At 37.1% G+C, this 20,195-nt stretch overlaps 1 protein-coding gene across 4 annotated transcripts in view; it reads right to left on the reverse strand.

The window, feature by feature from the left end:
- Positions 1 to 20,195, reverse strand: part of LOC142345339 (uncharacterized) — a 47,687-nt gene that overhangs the window by 5,271 nt on the left and 22,221 nt on the right. For 3 of the 4 annotated variants that reach the window (XM_075397374.1, XM_075397349.1, XM_075397358.1), the window contains exon 6: positions 9,870 to 10,082. The exons of the other annotated variant lie outside the window; for it this stretch is intronic. In XM_075397374.1, coding sequence (XP_075253489.1) covers positions 9,870 to 10,082 — 213 coding nt within the window. The remainder of the gene's footprint in view (positions 1 to 9,869; positions 10,083 to 20,195) is intronic. 4 annotated transcript variants of the gene reach the window in all.

Raw genomic sequence — 20,195 nt, forward strand, 5'->3', positions numbered from 1 at the left:
GAATGGACGAATATCAAAAACTGACAAAAACTTTAGGAAACATTAAAAAAAAATTGAAGATTTTATCAAAAAAATGCTAGAATTCGAGACATTAAAAAGATAAAAAGCATTCCATTGTTACTAGAAACTATTCAGTGCTTTATTAACAAACCTCAAAGGAGATTGCTTGGTCCCTGAAACAGGAAAAACTGAAAAAAAAATATGAAAATTTTCAAAAAAACTGAAAATGCAAATTTGTTCAAAAAAATTGATAAAATTTGTGATATTCAAAAGTTGAAACCTATCCAATGGCAACTAAAAATTTTTCAATAACATATTATCCAACCCCTAATGAGGTTTTCTTTCCCCTGGGACACAAACAACTTGAATGATGACAATAAATATGTCAAAAAACATGAAAAATTTGCAACTTTTTCAAAAAATGCTAAAATTCATTATGTCAAAAAGTTGGGAACCGTTCCATTATCACTAGAAACTGTGCGGTAAACTATCATCAAACCCTTTATCAAACCCTAGATGAGTTTTCATGACACCAAGCGCTTAAAACTCAAAAAATGACAAAAATTTTCAAAAACTCTGAAAAAAATGGCAATAATGAGTATTATTTTGTGTGTTTGTGTTTTTAGTACCACGACATATAGCTCATAAAATGGTCATAACAAGCAATTTTGTCTCGCAAAAGGCCTTCATCAGCTTTTAATAACTTCAACCTAAGACTAATCAAACAAAAAATCTCAAAAAAATTACAAAAAACATAAAAATTTGCACCATTTTGAGCCGAAAAACTCCTAAAAATAACCTTTTGACCTTAAATTAAGGCCATCCCAGCAGCTGCAACACTATACGCACTTGAAGGACTACTAAAGCCCACTTTGGGCCTCTAATGAAACTTAATGCCCGCTGGGTTTTACCTGTTTATCCCGTTTTGAAAGATCAAAGTCATTGAAAAAATGTGTGAACACATCTTAAAAAAAAAGACAGCGCCCCAATACAATTCAAACTCTTTGAATTGTAAAAAATTAGCCCGAAGAATTCGAAGTTAGACAATTCACCATCATCGCTGTCCTAATGCACATTCTATATAATTAAACAAAACAATTTGAAACAACAACAGAAAAAATATCATGAAAAAACTGACTGACGAAAACTGATGTACTATCTGATAAAACTCAATTTTAGTTGCGACTCAAAAAATAATTGTAAAAGACTAGGTAATACAGGTAGTTTGCAAACAAAAATTAAACATAAACCGACAAATGTCGGAAAAATTGCTCTTGAACGACAAGCGAGGCAATTTAATTCAGGGGCGGTAGCCTAGATCAATTTTTCTTTATGGGTGCAAAAAACCTTTCCCGGGTGGGCTTCGCTCTTCCGCTCCACAGTCACCCGCACTAACTATTGCTCTTCCGATCGACAGCCACCCGCACTAACCACTGCGCTACGAATCACTTATCTCTGCTATGCCGCAACCGATTTTATATTAGCAACAAGCTTTTCTTCGGAGCAATACAGAACATACCCGGCAGATTGCCGGAAAATAGCCGCCGTTGATTCCAATAAGCATGATTGGGATTGAAAGAACAGAAGATATTGAAAAAAAAAGATTTTTGTACAAAAACATTTTTTAAGTCCGATTTATTTTGATGGCATTTCGTAGTTGAAGATAACGTACTTCTGTTTCTTAGAGTGAGGCTACAGGGGCTACTATCAATACCAACAAGCATTAGAGATGGTAACTAAGACTTATAGGAACGACGTTCAAATAGCGGGCATCTAAAATTGGGCTTTATGGGTTTATCCCGTTTCTACTTCTGACTTCAATTTTTTATACTGACTTTGTTCATTTTGAATTGCTTTGCTGAGCAACTGATGTTCAAAATCACTTTTAGCAGAATGAGAGAAGAGAGAAACTAGTCTAGATAAGTCAAAAAGATATCACGCAAAATGTTGAAAAAGCGGCAAAATGAGGTAAAGCGAAAAATTTTTTTATTCGACGAAGTAAAAAAAAAAAAAATAGGAGCGCTATAATAGCCGGCTGAGAAGATGAGGCGGCTATTAATCACTCAAAAATTAAGAACGAAAGCGTGAAAAAGTCACTTGAGAAGTCAAAGATTGTTCTAGAAGAAAAGCGCAAAATTGTCAAGCGAAAAATTTGCATTAAAAAGACACACATGTTTACAATAATTGCCATGAAATTCATTCAAGAGCAAATAATAACTGACAGACTAACTCATAAAATGGGTTCATAAAAAGAAAACCAAGGAAAGCGAAAAACAATGATGATGGAAAAAACGAAACGTAATTTTCTCTGAAAAAAATTCTCTATAAATTCTAAATGCAATTTCCGAACCTTTAACCTGAGATATTGTCGAATACATTCTTTCGTACATCAGTCAGCTTGTCAATACTTGACGCAGATGTAATAAACAAATAAGAAAATCTGAGAAAATAACAAAATTGTTAAATTCATATAAGTGAAGCTTTGAAGATTCTTCCCAACCATTATTCAGCAGCACGTGATCTAAATGTTTTGTTCGCCCAGGGAAATTTTTTTCACACCTGTTTTTCTCGCTCTCTTTCAATAACGATGTGAACAAAAGAACCCTCCTCTCTCTTCTTTCTTCCCTTCGGTTCCTTCAATTGTTTAATCCAAACATTTAGTTTGCACATGCGGTTTTGACTTTTACTTCCCGTTTCGAATACACTCCAAAAAGTTAGCAATCAAAAAATTAGTACATTTATTTATTTAGCGAAAGTGAATATAAAATGTTACACAGTCATCTTTATGTCTAAATTGAAAATGAAAAGCAAATTACAGAGGTTCGAGAAATTGAAATACTTTGCAAAAGCAATTGTCAAAAAATTAAAAATTATTAAAATTTAAAAACTGCAATTAATAAGCAAAATTTCATTGATATTCACATTGAAAAAAGAATTTTTCAATAACAAATTAAAACCACTGAATATTCATAGAAAGTCATTTTTAACTAATTTAAACCAAAAACAAAGAAAAATTGGACAAAAATCGCAATAAAAGCTTGTTTACGCTTTTACAAAAAAAGACATCAAGACTTCTCGTCTAATAGAGTTGTTCAATTCACGAATTGCCAAACAAACGTTTCCATATACACGGATTTTTGAGAAAAAACCCCGATCAAGGTCCAAAAATGAAGAATTGAATGAAAAAATGCAAAAAAATCTATAAAAATGAATTTCTGGGGTCCATATTATACTTGAAAAGAATTATTATGCTCTGCAGAACTTTGTGAAATCATTTTCAGATAGGTAATTATTAGTGCAGGATCAATCAGAAACTAATTCTACAAAAAACCAAATAACAAGTTAAAAAAATTGAGCCAAATGAAAGAAAAAACTGCTGAAGATGTTTTTCTATGTGCCCATATTACAGTTCAAAAAAATTATTATGCTCTGCAAAATTTTGTGATATCATTTTCAGATAGGTACTTATTAGTGCAGCATCAATTAAAAACTATTTCTACAATAACCAACTTACAAGTTAAAAAATTGAGCCAGATGAAAGAAAAAATTGCTTAAAATGTTTTTCTATGTTCGGCGTTTCAAGCTTTTCAAAATCGAAAAGTCATTCACTGATCGAAACGCATGATCAACAAAAATAGATCTTATGGCAATTTTACTCTCTTTCGCAATTAGGTCAAAACACCGTCTGAACGAATAGTACATCCGGTAAAAAAAAACTTAAGAAAATCAATACTCCTCTTCAAGTCGTAAAAACCAAGAGCACCACAATTAAGCTCCGCTCAGCTTACAGCTTTGCAGCTTTAAACAAAAGTTTGCAAGAATCGAACAAGAGATTGATTTGTCAACTTTTCAGTAAGAATATACAATGTATTTGTCGTCAAAATCCACAAAGAAGCGCTTTAGGAAGCATATTCCAGTTCGTATGAGTGTTGGTTAGTAAACAATAACAAATGGAAACGTAGATAGAAAAGAAATCAAACAATAGGAAGACTCAAAATTAAGTACAGTTTGTTCAAAATTTCATCACATAAATACGTTGACAGATTGTCAGAAAATAGCTGCGACAACCTGGTAGACCTGCAGTGACAAGATGCAAATGAGGAAAATTAACATCAAGAAAAAGTTCAATCTTTTCTTAATAATTGCTGAGGTGCCGTTTTTCATTTAAACGATTTTTTTTTAAATTTTATGTTGCTTTGTTAGCTGCCCTTAAGCACGCTTCACCTAGAAGGCGACATCCCCAATTGACATTTCCCCTTTGTTTATGTAAGCGAAGGACTTCTTGAGAGTGACCAAAAGCTTAATCACGCGAGTGAGAGAAAATAATTGCTCAAATAAAAGTGAAAATGACGTCACAATTAAATTGCATTCATGAACGAGCGAAAACACTATTTGAAGTGTGCGATGACGCCACAGGATGCCAACGTCGGAAAAATTGATCTCGAACAACCAGAGGGAGCTCAAATCTCTCAGTGGGAGCTCAAATCTATTGCAAAACGCGTCAGTCAAATCGGGGGGATAAATTTACTAAGAGGAGCTTGATGATGTCAATAGAGGTTATTGTATACCACAATAACCACTAATAAAGTTTAAAAAGAAAAATAACGCCAATTTTGTCGCACTTTTTACATGACATTTAATAGAAAGTTAAAAGACACACACGGTGACAATAATAGAGCTTTATAGTTCGTTCATGAGCAATTGAACATGACGCCCTTAAGTCCGGATATTTTTTCTGAATCGGCTGGCATAAAACTGGATTTTTTTTGGTTGTAGATGGAATAATCTATTGAAGAAAACCGACTAATGTCGAGTCAATTGCTCTCAAACGACCAGCTGGCTTCGTCAGCAGCTAGCCACGGCATAGTGAGGCTAGCTTGAGCATAACTGAAGGGTCGTTAGTTGAGCGCGGCGGGTGGTGCAACGAGGGCTGATAGAGGGGGGATGGGGGCAACACGGGGGGGGGCAACTGCGGGGGACGGCGTCGGCAAATTAGGGGGGGGGGGAGGGCAACGGTTGGAGGGCGGTTTTTGGCTGCGGTTTTTGAGGATAATGGGCAAAATAAATGAAGACAAAAAAAGATGGAGGCTATGTTTACCAAAATTGTCCTTCAAACAATTTAAACCTCACCAATTCCAAAATTTTGTAGAGCTATACACTTAGACGAGAAAACTTCGAATAGATCTGCACCGAGGCTTAATGCCTTCATATTTTGCCAATTTATTGTGTTTCTCTCGACAAAATGCGCTAATCATGGAAGAATAAAAAATTTGAGACAAATTTTCTTTGATGATATTATTTGTGGTCCAGTTCTTCAAATGTTTTAGTATCCTTTACACCTTGTATAATAATGCACTGAAAAATTAAATAATTTGCGTTAAAATATGCTGACTTTTTTTACTGTTTTTGCACTATTTTTGACACTTCACAACGTTTCGCCGCATTGCCTACAATATTTCTACCCTTTTCAATGTGTTTTATTGAAATATTATGCAAGGCTTGCGCATACTTATGTAACTTTATTTTTACTCTTTCAATGCATTTCATTGCATTATTGCAGACGAAGTTTCGACGCTTTTCAATGCATTTAAGTGCATTATTGCATGCAAAAGTTCTACACTTTTCAATGCGTTCCATTGCATTATTGCATACAATGTCTGTACGCTCTTCAATGAATTTCATTGCATTATTAAATACCAAGTTTCAACATTTTTCAACGCGTTTCATTTCATTATTGCATACAAAGTTTCTACACTTTTCAATGGATTTTTATTGCATTATTGCATACAATGTCTGTACGCTTTTCATTGTATTTCTTTGCATTCTTAAATGCCAAGTTTCAACATTTTTCAACGCGTTTCATTTCATTATTGCATAAAAAGTTTCTACACTTTTCAATGGATTTTTATTGGATTATTGCATACAATGTCTGTACGCTTTTCAATGCATTTCATTGCATTTTTAATTACCAAGTTTCTACATTTTTCAACGCATTTCATTGCATTTTTGCATACAAATTCCTACATTTTTCAAAGAATTTCTTTCATTATTGCGTGCAAAGCTTCTAAACTTTTGCAACGCATTTCAATTCAATATTGCATACACGGTTTCTGCACTTTTCAATGCATTTCATTTCATTATTGCATACAAAGTTTCTAGACTTTTCAAGGCATTTCATTGCATTATTGCAAACACTGTTTCCACACTTTTCAATGCAATTGATTCCGTTAATCCATACAACGTCTATTACGCTTTTCAATGCATTTCATTTCAATATTATGTAAGGTTTGCCCATTATTATGTAAGTTTAGTACTTTTCAATGCATTTCATTGTTTTATTGTATTTAAAATTTCTACACTTTTCAATGCATTTTATTGCATTACTGCATACAATGTTTCTACAATTTTCAAAGCATTTCATTTCATTTTTGCATACAAAGTTTCTACTTTCTTCAATGCGTTTCATTAATGTGTAAGACTGGCTCTTTGTCAGCGCAATTGATTTGAGCTGAAAATATTAGGTGATGGTCCATCTGAGCTTATAAACATGGTATTTTTTTGGTAAGAAAAACACTAAATGCGTTAATTTTGTGAACTTATCACTAATAACGATTAACACCATTCATTTTGATTGATACAATTCATTTGTTACACCAATTGAAAAATTACACCAATTGTGTCGCACTTTTCACTTGAAATTTAATCGAAATTTAAAAGAGACACACGTTGACAGTAACAAAGCTTTATACTTCGTTCATGAGCTATTGAACATGACGCCCTCAAGTCGAGATATTTTTTGTTAAACGACTGGAATAAATCTGGATTTTTTTGTAGTACATGGATTCATCTATTGAACAAAACCGACTAACATCGTGTCAATTGCTCTCGAACGCCCAGCTGGCTTCGTCAGTAGCTAGCCACGGTATAGTGAGGCTAGCTTGAGCATAATTGAAGGGCCGTTAGGTGAGCGCAGCGGCGTGAGCACCGGGGGCTTATAGAGGCGGGATGGGTCAACAATGGGGGCAACAGCGGGGGACGGCGTCGGTAAAGTGGGGGGTAATGAAAAGGAAAATGGAAAAGGAAAAAGGAAAAATGAAAAAGGAAAGATGAAGAGGAAAAAAGGGGAGGCTAATTTTACCAAAATTGTCCTTCAAACAATTTAAACCTAACCAGTTCCAAAAATTTGCAGAGTTGTTTACTTAGAGACAAGAAAACGTCGATTAGATCGTTTTCGAGGATTAATTCCTTACTATTTTACCAATTTATTGTATTATTCTCGACAAAATGCACTAAACATAGAGGAAAAAAAATAATTGAGGCAAATTGCTTTTTTGCTGATATTATTTGCGGTGTAATTGTATTAAAAGTTATAGTATCCTTTACATCTTGCATAATAATGCGCTGAAACCTAAAATGATATTGCGCTAAAATTTCCTGAATTTTTTACCGTTTTTGCACTATTTTTGGCATTTCAGATTGTTTTGCCGCATTGCCTATAATATTTCTATCCTTTTCAATGTGTTTCATCGAATGATTATGCGAGGCTTGCGCATATTTATGTAAGATTATTTTCAATTTTAAAGGAATTTCATTGCAGTTTTGCAGACTAAGTTTCGACGCTTTTCAATGCATCTCAATGCATTATTGCATACAAAATTTCTACATTTTTCCATGCATTTCATTGCATTATTGCATACAATGTCTGTACGCTTTTCAATGAATTTCATTGCATTTTTAATTACCAAGTTTCTACATTTTTCAACGCATTTCATTGCATTTTTGCATACAAATTCCTACACTTTTCAAAGCATTTCTTTCATTATTGCATTTAAAGCTTCTACAATTTTGCAATGCATTTCGTTGCATTATTGCATACAATATTTCTACACTTTTCAATGCATTTCATTGCATGATTGCATGCAATGTTTTGACACTTTTCAATGACTTTTTTTTCAATATTATATAAGGTTTGCTCATAATTATTTAAGGTTAATACTTTTCAATGCATATCATTGTTTTATTGTATGCAAATTTTCTACCATTTTCAATGCATTACGTTGTATTATTGCATACAATTTTTCTACAATTTTCAATGCATTTCATTTCGTTAACGCATTGAAAGTTTCGTTACTTTTAAAGGCTTTTCATTGCATTATTGGATCAAGGATTTGACACTTTTTGTTGCATTTCATTGCACTATTGCATACAAAATTCCTAAATTTTTCAATGCATTATTGCATAAAAAGTTTCTACACTCTTCAATGCATTTCATTGCCTTATTGCATACAATGTCTCTACGCTTTTCAACGTATTTCATTGCATTATTGCACGGTTCCCACACACTTCAAGGCAATTCATTTCGTTACTGCATAAAAACATTTGACACTTTTCAATGCATTTCATTGTATTATTGCATTCAAAATTTCTACACCTTTCAATGTCTTTCATTGCCTTATTGCAGAGTTCGTAATAATTTCAATGCATTTCAATTCATTATTGCATACAAAGTTTCGACACTTTTAAATGCATTTCATTGCATTATTGCATCAATGTTACGACACTTTTGCATTATTGCACAAATGAGGATTAACTCAATTCATTTCGATTGATACAATTCATTTGAGACCATTTTTTCAACTTCTAGTTTAGGAATAGAAAACATACCGACCAACGTGGGAAAAAATGCTCTCGAACAACCAGTGGGAGTTCAAGTCTCTCAAATCTATTGCAAGACTAATGCTTCAGTCAATTTTGGGGGATAAATTTACTAAGGGGAGCTTGATGATGTCAATAGAGGTTATTGCATACGACTATAACCACTAATTAAGTATTAAAAAAATTACACCAAATTTGTCGCACTTTTCACTGGACATTTAATAGAAGATTAAAAGACACACACGTTGACAATAAGGCAGCTTTATAATTCGTTCGTGAGCAATTGAACATGACGCCCTTAAGTCCGGATATTTTTTCTGAATCGGCTGGCATAAATCTGGATTTTTTTTTGTTGTAGATGGATTAATCTATTGAACAAATCCGACTAGCGTCGTGTCAATTGCTGTCAAACGACCAGCTGGCTTCGTCAGTAGCTAGCCACGGTATAGTGAGGCTAGCTTGAGCATAACTGAAGGGCCGTTAGGTGAGCGCAGCGGGGGTCACCGTTGGCAGATTGAGGGGGGATGGGGCAACAGTGGAGGAGTGAAACAGCGGTGGAAGGCATCGGCTTAAAGTGGGAGTGGAGGGAATGAAAAGGAAAATGGAAAAGGAAAAATGAAATTAAAAAAAATGAAGAGGAAAAAAGGGGGAGGCTATATTTACCAAAATTGTCCTTCAAACAATTTAAACATCACCAATTTCAAAGTTTTGTAGAGCTGTTTACTTAGAGAAAAGAAAACGTCGAACAGTTCTGCTTCGCGGCCTAATCCCTTACTATTTTACCAATTTATCGTATTTTTCTCGACAAAAAGACTGGCTCTTTGTCAGCGCAATTGATTTGATCTGAAAATATCAGGTTATGGTCCATCTGAGCTTATAAAGATGGTGATTTTTTTTGTAAGAAATACACTGAAATGCGCTAATTTTCTGAAACGGTTGCGCTAAAACTTTGCAAGAAATGAACTGAAAATCATGTAGAAAGTGCACTGAAATTGTGGAAAAAGCATTGAAGATTCGCAGAAGTTTTGAAAGTTTTAAGCACGTGCTCAAAATTTCTTCGCATTTTAGTGCATTCAGTGTATTTCTAGCAAAAAACATGCTCTGAAACGGCACTGACATCTTGACCCGGGAAGTGAAGGAGTTCGGAATGAATATTAGAGTTAATACTCAATCCGCCCCCTTGGACTGCACGTCGGAATATTTTGAAAACTCACCCATAGCGAGATAATCTGATTTCTTCCTTATCTGTCAGAGTGATATTTTGTCCATACTGATTCAGTTGACTGTATTTGTGATGGTTATTTTTGTATCCATTGTTAGAATGTGAGTAAAGGTAGTCATAAGGGAACAACATAGATTTCTGGCTGTCATCTTTACCTTCAATGACCCCACTGTGCATGTGAAAACTTTGATGGTCAAGGCTGGTGCTAAAATTACTCCGAAATTGTTCAAATCCTTTAAAAGTGTTGCAGCCTGATTACGGTATCAATACTTTTGTTTCAATTCATGGACGCAAGTTTACTTAGAAAGCTAACATTTATTCTGGAATACAAAATATAGGATCTTTTCCGTTTGTGCCCCTCCAGTACGTAAGCCTACCCCCCCCCCAGTTACAGAGAGAGTGCCATTTCATAGTAAAAACAATTTGCACAAATATCACACGTGCGTCGTCTGGGGGTGCAAATATACCACCCACTAATCTTAATTTGGGTCGGGGTTATCGTTCGAATGTGCTAATGAAACATGTTTTTTGTTATTTGGATTTAGAATAAATATTTTAGTTTCCTTTGATTGCGATTGTTTTGTATGATTGTGTTTTGTGTTCTGAGGCTCTTGTCGAAAGTCACTTCCGTTCGTTTTCGACAAAAAGAAGTCATGTCAGTGACATTCTCGGCCCCAATTGTAGGATTGCGAACGAACTGTTGCTGTGCTGTATGATATCGGTGTAAAATCAGCAAGATAAGAAGACAAGATACGACAATCAATCGCAAATATAATAATAGGAAATGGAAGTTTGGGAGGAACAACAGTATGGGCGACTGAAAAGGGGACAAACGAAAATGAGCAATAGAATATCCCAAGAATAAATTGGCGCGAAAAAGGGACTGCAAATAATGTAACGGTGCTTGACTATAGATCGCAAAACTTAGACATTTGGTGTGAAACTTGGCAATGATGTAACTACTTGCATCAACTTTTAGAGACGACTTGACTTACAATTCTATACCTTTTCTTATTGAAAACTAAAATGAGAACGAGATCACAAATATAAATCATTTGTTTATTAAGACTTTGCTTAGCTTTATGACGGGTCTTAATTTCTCACCATGTGGAGGTCTCAGTTTCACGGAGCGTACTACACAACCTGAACCGGGGTAAATTTCTATAACTTTTGCAAGAGGCTAGAGACTTTGTGGCGTGAATTCTTCAAGTAGCCAAACCAAATCATTTACCTTGAGGTTTTCAGAAGTATTGTTCCACTTCGACCTTGTCTGTTGATTAGGGATTTATTCGCGGAGAAATCTATTCCAAAAGTGCGAGGCTAGTTCTTGAGCAGGTTTCCACGACTTGTACACGGTGACCTTTTGGGTTTCGAAAAGACCAGGAGGGTAATTAACTGACGGTCTTCCGAGTAAAAACTGGTTAGGCGTGAGAGGCAGAGGATCGTTAATTTCACTGGGGACTTTAGTTAGGGATCTAGAATTCATATTGGATTCAATCTCACAAACAAATATCAACAAAGTATCATCTGAAAGTGTTTTAGACCCAATTACTTAAATATTAGCTAGAGATAGCTTAAATATCTGCACTAGGCGTTCCCAAAATCCACCGAAGTGTGGAGCCGCAGGGGGGTTAAACACCCAATAAATTTCAACCTGCATCAGATGCAAATGACTTGCAAATCTTGGCAAACTCTAAGGTTTGCAATACTGGATTGAAAAGAGTTATTTGATCCAACAAAAAATTTTCCACAATCGGAAAAGAACTTTTTTGGTTTTCCTCTACGGCTAATAAAGCGACGGATGCAATTGATTGTTGAATCTGTTGTCAAGTCGACGGCAACTTCTAGATGTATAGCGCGTACTACTAAGCACGTGAAGAGGAGTATGTATCCAGTCCTGTTTTTTCCATGTTCTGGAAAGGGTCCTACGAAGTCTAAGCCTGTGGTTTGAAAAACGTGATGATTTTCTTATGGTAATCTGAATTCTGGGTGGTCAGCAATTTGGGGGGGCTGCTATTTCTTTAATCATACGTCTGCATGGAATACATTGTCTAACTGTTTGTTTGACTACCGCCCTGCACCTAAGAATCCAATAGAGCTTCATTAATAAATTTCTAGTTTGTTCTGTGCCACAATGCATGTTTGTTTGATGGATACGTTTTACCATTAGTCTAACACTCTGGCTGTTTCCGTCTAGGATCAACGGGAAGCACGCATTTTTTAGTCTCAATGCTTTAGACAATCGTCCTCGAGCACGCAAAAGTGCTGGTTATGATCGACGAATGGTGATAAGGAGACAATTCTACTGGTTATTGATACTACAATACTTTTTCTTAAATTCGAAATTTCCGATTTAAAATCTTGATGTTGGGCACTTTTTATCAAAGAATGGTAAGCTTTTGTATAATGTGCTAGTAACAAAATGGATTTCTTTTTTCTGCATTTATCTGCAAACAAGAAGCAAAGCGCTGCAACTCTAAGTAAACAATTCCAATTGCTGAAACGCGATACATCAATTTGGCATTGCAGTTCTTTTATTGGATCTGCCATTATAATTTTAATATGTTGAGCAGAAAGTAAATCTTGTTTCGGCCACGAGTTTTTATTTTGACACAAAAATGATGGGCCTAATAGCCAACGTGAGTTGACATTCATCTGGTGAACGTTGTAGCCTTGGGTACCATCGTCAGCGGGATTTCTGGTAGACGAAAAGTTCAACCAATCTTGGGCAGAGGAAAATTTTGGCTAGTCTGTTAGCAATGAAGATCCGATGACGAATCTCAGTTGTCCGTAGCCAATACAAAACGGTTGTAAGATCAGACCAAAAAACTTGTTTTTGGATTTCAATATCCATCTCATCTTGTTTTCATCAATAATTTCATCAAATTGAGCTAAATGAGCACAACATACCGCAGCCTGAAATGCCAAATTAGGAATCGTCATCCGTTTTATTGGCGCAAATCTTGCTTTATCAATCACAAATGCGACTGAGATAGATTCATCAATGTGTTCAATTCGTAAATAACTGACTGCTGATATTGCTAACTCTGATGCATCTGTGAACGTGTGTAATTCAATTGATGAAATCGGTATTTCGTTTAATAATTTGCGAGGAAGATGTATATCTTGAAAAGACGAAAAATCTTTTTTCAGATTCTCGAAATCAGAATTCTCATTTAGCTGTAATGGCTTGTCCCATTTTGGACCGTGGTTCCATGCTGCTTGGAGAACTTTGCGGAATATTATTGTAAAGGGGGCAATAATTCCCAAGGGATCAAAGATGGAAGCAACAAAGCAAAGTAATTTACGCTGACTTGTTTCTTCGTCGAGTTTGATCTTATGCAACAGTTTTCGCTCTATAACAAATGTATCTGCTTCTGGAAACCAGGGTAGACCAAGAACCTTTTGAATTTGTAGTGCGGATGTTTCTGGGTTAAGTCGGATATCCGGTTCAGCAGGTCAAGAATTTATTCAATATTTGAATTCAGCCTCGTCAGATTGAAGCCACCAGTAGCAAGAGCCTTGCGTGTCTCGTGGAACAATTTTTGTAGCTTCATTTGAACTCGATACGGCAACATACAAATTGTCCATGTAAATTTTCCGCCCTATTACCTTTTGAACAATTGGATAAGTTTTTGCGTTGTCCTGAGCAGATCTTCTGAGCGCGTAGTATGCTATGCAGGGTGAATCTATTGCTCCAAATATATGACTGGTCTATTCATAAGTTTCTATGTGTCCATTGTTCTTCCAGAGGAAGCGTAAGTAGGGTCAGCCTTTAGGGTCAACTTTCACTTGCATGAACATTTGTTCTATGGCTGCGCACAGCGCAATTCGATTCTCATGAAATCTCATTATGACACCAGTTAAGTTGCTGAGCAGATCTGGCCCTTTCAGTAAATTAGAGTTGAGGGACTGAACCTGGAAAATTCTGGAGGCATTTGCAACTCTACGAACCTTACCAGGTTTATTTTCATTGGTCGCTGGTTGAATAGGCAAAAATGAGACATTATCTGTTACAGAATCGGAATCATGAACTTTAACAAAGTATCCTTCTTCCAAGTCTGCGTCCAGAGTAGCCTGGTACTTTTCCTTTAATAGCGGATTTTTTGAAAATTTTTAATCTAATTGTTCAAGTTGTTTGAATGCTAACCATCTGTTGTTGCGAAGAAATGCACCTTGCTTCCAGAGGAGACCTATCTGATAATGACCATCAACGATCTTGGTTGTGGCCTCTAAAATATCAATCGCTCTTTTATCTTTTTCCGACAATGCTTTTCGGGTCGATGCAATGCCCAAATTTTCTACTTTCATCCAATCTTGGACCAATTTAAAAAGAGAGTTGTCCATACTAGGGCAGTTTTGCACCTGAGTATACTGTACATGTGTAGACTCACTGAAAACTAAATTCGTTTTTCCGGTGCACGTTCAGCCTAATGGAGTTTCAACGCCCCATGGGGCATTTTTTTGGCCTTTCATAATTTGTTTATAGGGAATCAAGTCTAAGTTGTCAATGCCTATAATAATTGAGACATTGTTCCGTTCAAGTTCAGGAAAATTTATATGACTGAGATGATCACATTTTTTGCAAAAAGCGTTTAGTTGAGCTACATTCACTGCGGACATGTTCAAATCTGGTACTGCCATAACATCATTAGGTCTGACAGGCTTTGATTGAGCTAACTATTGGCTTTATGTCAAAGCAGACTTTAGAGCAACCAATTTCCTTAGTCGTGTGATAACCACTTATAGGCATTTTACCTGTTTTTTTAGGTTAAGACCAAGTTCTTTTGCGGTTGATTTCAGAAGGAGACTTTGACAGCTACCGTTGTCTAGATATGCGTACGTTTTCACTGACTGGTTTCTATTTACCAGTTGAACTGCCAAAAAGCTACCTGGCCTGTTCCAAAAAATTGCACTGGTTTAACATTTGAGTTGTTTTTGTTCATAAAACTATCATGCAGGAGTGTGTTATGTCTTTTGCCGCAGCGTTTTGAGTGATAGGCAATTTTTGAATTTCAATGATTTACATGATGTCCAAAACAATTGAAACAAAGCTTTTCCTACATTACATGATCTTTCGTTTTCAAGGGACTCAGTGCTTGGAAATGTATGCATTTGTAGGGGTATTGGCAGTTGTCATTGTTCGGACAATTAACACTTTTTTTTCGCCTGAGATTGAAATTGCATTTGTTCCCTGTTACTCAGGAATTGATGCTTTGGATTCGCATTATCAGTGTTTCTAGTACAGTGCGACGTTTTGCAAGCCATTTTATGAACACCAATATTTTGAGAAGGTGAGAAGTTGGAGTTTGTGGTAAATCTCCGCATGCTTTTGCATAGTTTAGGTGCCAACCAGCAAGTGGGTTTAATGCTGGCTGTGTGATAGTTTTTTTCCAGGATGTAACGGTTCCATTCGAGTCTGACTGGATTTGGTAATTTTGTTAAAGCTATGTTCATGTTGATGGTAGAGTGAAGATCATGAATAAAACCGAGTTGTTGAAAGGTGTCGACAAGCGCTAGAAGAAACGAGGAGTACTGTGTATAACTTTCCGGATTTGATAAGTTTGGGTTTCTAAAGTTCGATAATTTGTCCAGAAAAGCATTGAAAATCCTCTTTGAATTGTCAAAATGTTCTTACAGTCTTGATAGAGCTGCTGCTTATAAATGACCGTTGCAACCGTAGCCATCAACTAGTGCCTTAGCTTCCCCTGTGAGCAGTGATTGCAAACGGATCATTTGTTCAGCGGACGACATGGGTGATTGGTCGATAGTTGCTTTAAAAATGCTATACCATTTTATCCGCTTCATTGTATCACCGTTGAACGTTTCTGCGTGCAGTTTCGGTACAGGTTTTTGGAATAAGACTGACTTTGAGCTGGTTGAACAATGGTTTGAGTTTTCCGCGTTCAGATGTCCTGATGGTCGAAGTTATCATTTGATGAGTTACAATTTGTTTCAGGGAAAGTACTCTGAGGAGTGGGCCAATTGAAGGAATGTGTGTTAAGCAATGACAGGGGAGCGGCGTTAGAATCAAATAGTAAGCTGCTGGGTGCAGAAAAACTGACATTGTTGTTCACAGCGGACACTGATGAACTGACTGCATTTTGCTCCTGATTGCTGATATGAGGACCAGGTTGAACTGGGTTAGGAAATTGAAAATTAAAGCTGTCCAGCGGAGAATTAGGTCTTTTGGTGACACCAACACTGAGACTGAAGTCCTCTCCAATATTTATCTGTGACTTTCCTTTGACGTATTTTTTTAAATTATCGATACACTTTTTAACTTCTATCTTATGACGACTATGTTCGCGAGAAAAAATGCTCTGTTCTGATGGAGCGATCAAAATTATTAATTGAGACACTACGGTTTCAAGTTTTCCCTGTTTCTCTTTTATCTCTTCGACTGTTTCCTGTATTATGTCAACATCTTCTGATTCATATACTGAGAAGTATAGGTAGTCAAGGTGAAAATGTATATCGTCCGTTATCATCATTTTGGAGGATTCAAGCATCTTCTGCTCTTGAAAAGTTTCTGGCTTTTCTTCAGAGATGCTCTCTGTTGGAGCACTGGAACATTGGCAAAGATTTCCCAAGATAATTGTTTCCCTCTGGTTGCTCTCGGGGTTAGTGGTTGACCGAGTATCTACCATGGCTAAAATGTAGACTGTTTTCTTTACCCTGCTGGAGAAAAGTTTTTTGTTTTTGGCTTATGTAACTCCCACCGGATAAGCAAAAACAAATTTTACTTCAAATTACTAACTGCTTGACAATTATCGGGTACAAATTTTTTTTTAAGGGCTACTTACCAGCGCTATCTAGGTGTTTCTACATATACCAGTTACCTGCCTGTTAAATGCCTACCTGTTACCTGCTACCTATCTGCTAGAAACTTTTTCACAGTAAATCTAATTACGGATTGCTTATAATCCAACTATCTAACACTTGCTAACTGTTTGCAAACTTATACCAAACTTACCTACCTACAAGCTCCCAAATTCACCTACCCAATACCTTCTACCTACCTGCTGCAACCTATACCTACTTATACCTACCTGCAGACTTATGCCAAACTTACCTACCTACAAGCTCCCAATTTCAACTACCTAATACCTTCTACCTACCTGCTGCAACTTATACCTACTTACCTACCTATACCTACTTATACCTACCTATACCTGCTTATACCTACTTATACCTACGTTCTAATTGCCGATAACTCTGTTGCTGGATACTTGCAATCTACTTGTAACAGCTTTTACCAATAGATCCACACCTATTAGTGAAATGCACAATGGTTGAGAAAGTAATCAAGCTGGGGAATATGAGGTTTGTTAGATACCCAAAAGAGACGAAAAGCAAAGATAGGTTTGGAAGACAAAAGACCGGGGAGTTCGGGACGGGTAAAACCCCAAAAACTTGAAAGCAATGAAAGAGCGGGGGATGGGAAGGCAACCAACCTGGGGGGTATGGGGTGGGTAAAACCCCAAAACCAAGAGGCAAGCAAAGCGCGGGGGATTGGGAAGGCAACCAATCGGGGGAAATTGGGGCGGCTAAAAACCCAAAAACCGAAAGCAGAGAAGGAGCGGGGGGTTGGGAAGGCAACCAACCTGGGGGGCTTATGGGGTGGCTAAAACCCCAAAGCCAAGAGGCAAGGAAAGCGCGGGGGATTGGAAAGGCAACCAACCGGAGGAAATTGGGGCGGGTAAAACCCCAAAAACCGAAAGCAGAGAAAGAGCGGTGGGTTGGGAAGGCAACCAACCTGGGGGGTTTGGGGTGGGTAAAACCCCAAAATCAAAAACAAAGAAAGCGCGGGGGTTGGGAAAGCAACCAACCTAGAGGATTTGGGGCGGGTAAAACCCTAAAAAACCGAAAGCAATGAAAGTTCAGAGGGTTGGTAGGGCAACCATCCGGGAGGAGTTTGTGGTGGATAAGACCCCAAAACCAAGAGGCAAATAATGCGCGGGGGTTGGGAAGGCAACCAATAATGGGAGATTTGGGGCATGTAAAACCCCAAAAAACGAAAGCAAAGAAAGGGCGTGGGGTTGGGAAGGCAACCAACCTGGGGGGGGGGGTTGGGTTGGGTAAAACTCCAAAACCAAGAGGCAAAGAAAGCGCGCGCGGTTGGAAAGGCAACAAACCTGGGGGGATTTGGGGCGGGTAAAACCCCAAAAACCGAAAGAGCGGGGGGCTGGGAAGGCAACCAACCTGGAGGGATCTTGGGCTGTTAAAATCCCAAAACCGTAAACAGAGCGCGCGGGTAAATAATAAGATAAATTTTTAAAGACTGTCTTTTGATCTTTTGAATCTGCTTTCAGTCTCTTGTGATATTTTGCGAAGCCTCCTGCTGTTACATTTGGACTGCTTTTGTAAAATTTCTAGATCTTTGGATACTGAAATATCAAAAAAAACTCATGGTGCAGATCAATTGTTCTCCAGTACAATCAATTTTTTATAGCAATACTTAGCTTTTTCAGGGGTTGAATTCATTGCCTGATGTGGTTGGGCGTCAAAATATGTTATCAAAAACAACTTAATTTGGGTCTGGGTGATCATTCGAATTTGCTAATAAAACATGTTGTTTGTTATTTTAAATTAGATTAAATATATTAGTTTCCTTTGATTGCGAGTGTTTTGTATGATTGTGTTTTGTGTTCTGAGGCTCTTGTCGAAAGTCACTTCCTTTCGTTTTCGACAAAAAGAAGTCATGTCAGTGACAGGGGGCAAAAACGAAAAAGATCCCAAAAATATTTAACGGAGGCAGTGTATTTACCGTCTGGGAGAGTAACGCCTGCTCAGAGGTCAAATTTTTATTCATATTTCTACCTTCTCGGCCCAGGTATGTTTGGTTTTTTGATAGTGACCCAATAAAAATGTCCAGTTACGTGTATCTATATTGCTATATTGGTGATTTGATTGGCTAACCGATGAATGTGTTCGTTTTATGTAAGAAACACTCGCATATCTTCGCGTTTCGTAGCGAGCAAATGAGCATGAAAATGTTCGCCAAGTGAAATGAAACTTGATACACCTTGAAAAGACATCTATCGCAAAATTTGAAACATCTTGCTAAGAAATTGAAAACATAACGACTACCGTCGGGCTCTAAAACGACTGGCGAGCGGACCAGGTTAAGGTTTTAACGATGTGCAGGGCTGGGGATGGGGGGGGGGCGTGAAGTGTGTGAGTGTGTGTGTGTGTGTGTGTGTGTGTGTGTGTGTGTGTGTGTGTTTGTGTGTGAGGGGGGGGGGGGGCTGTTGAAGTGGAGGGGGAGGGGGAGGTTGAAATGGAGGGTGAGACTCTAAGAACCGCCTTTCACATCATGCATTTTTGTCTCCAAAACAGATTCGGTGAAGGTATAGTAAGCTGAAAGGCGCTATGAGAACTGAATGCCATCCCGGCGTTACCTGTTTATCCCGTTATTAAGGACGAAAAGTCAAATGGGTCAGACGAAAAATCGGTCAAGCGAAAAATCGCATATAAAAGACCACAGGACTAGTATAATTGCTACAAATTTCGTTTGAGCGTTATTAAAAACAATATTTCTTGGTAATTCTTGATATGATTTAAGGTTCATCAAAGTTTTTCTTACAGCTTTTGGTGAACCTGGACAACTTTTTCGTTATTAATTTCTCTTAACTTATGTCGTGCTGAAAATATCTAGTGTCACTGACATGACTTTCAACTTTCAATAGCAATGTTCAACATCATTGGCCTCAATGTCTGTTTAATTACACAGAGATCTCTTATAGAATTTTGATCTACCTTCCATGAAACTCAATTTCGATCATGTTCTTTCTCATAGCAGAATGAGTATCAGAAACATTGAAACTTAAGTGCTGCCAATTGTTAATCTTTCTTGGGGGTATAAAATATAGCGGACTAATTCGGGCGAAATGCTCTCAAACGACTGGCGAGCGTTTGGCTTTGTCAGTAGCTAGCCACGGTTTAGTGAGGCTACTTTTAGCTTCACTGAAGGGGGGTCAATTTCTAAGAACCGCCCATCACACCATAAGTATAAGTCTCCAAGAATCGCATACTTGCAGATTATTGATATGAAAGGCTCTAAGAGAACTTAAGGTCCACTCGGCGCTACTTTTTTAATCCCGGTTCTGAGGATGAAAAGACGAATTGGTTAGACGAAAAATCGGACAAGCGAAAAACCGCATGCAGGACTAATATAATTGCTAAAAACTTTGTTTGAGAGCGTCTAGCAATGATTTTCTAAAAAGTGCTGGTTAAGCATTGAGTCATTTATTATAAAACATGCGTTCATACATTTCTACTTTAATTCAGCATTAATGAGGGTAACAGACTATGA

The sequence above is a fragment of the Convolutriloba macropyga genome, chromosome 1, assembly GCF_964194025.1.
Source record: "Convolutriloba macropyga chromosome 1, txConMacr16.3, whole genome shotgun sequence".
Taxonomy (NCBI): domain Eukaryota; kingdom Metazoa; phylum Xenacoelomorpha; order Acoela; family Convolutidae; genus Convolutriloba; species Convolutriloba macropyga.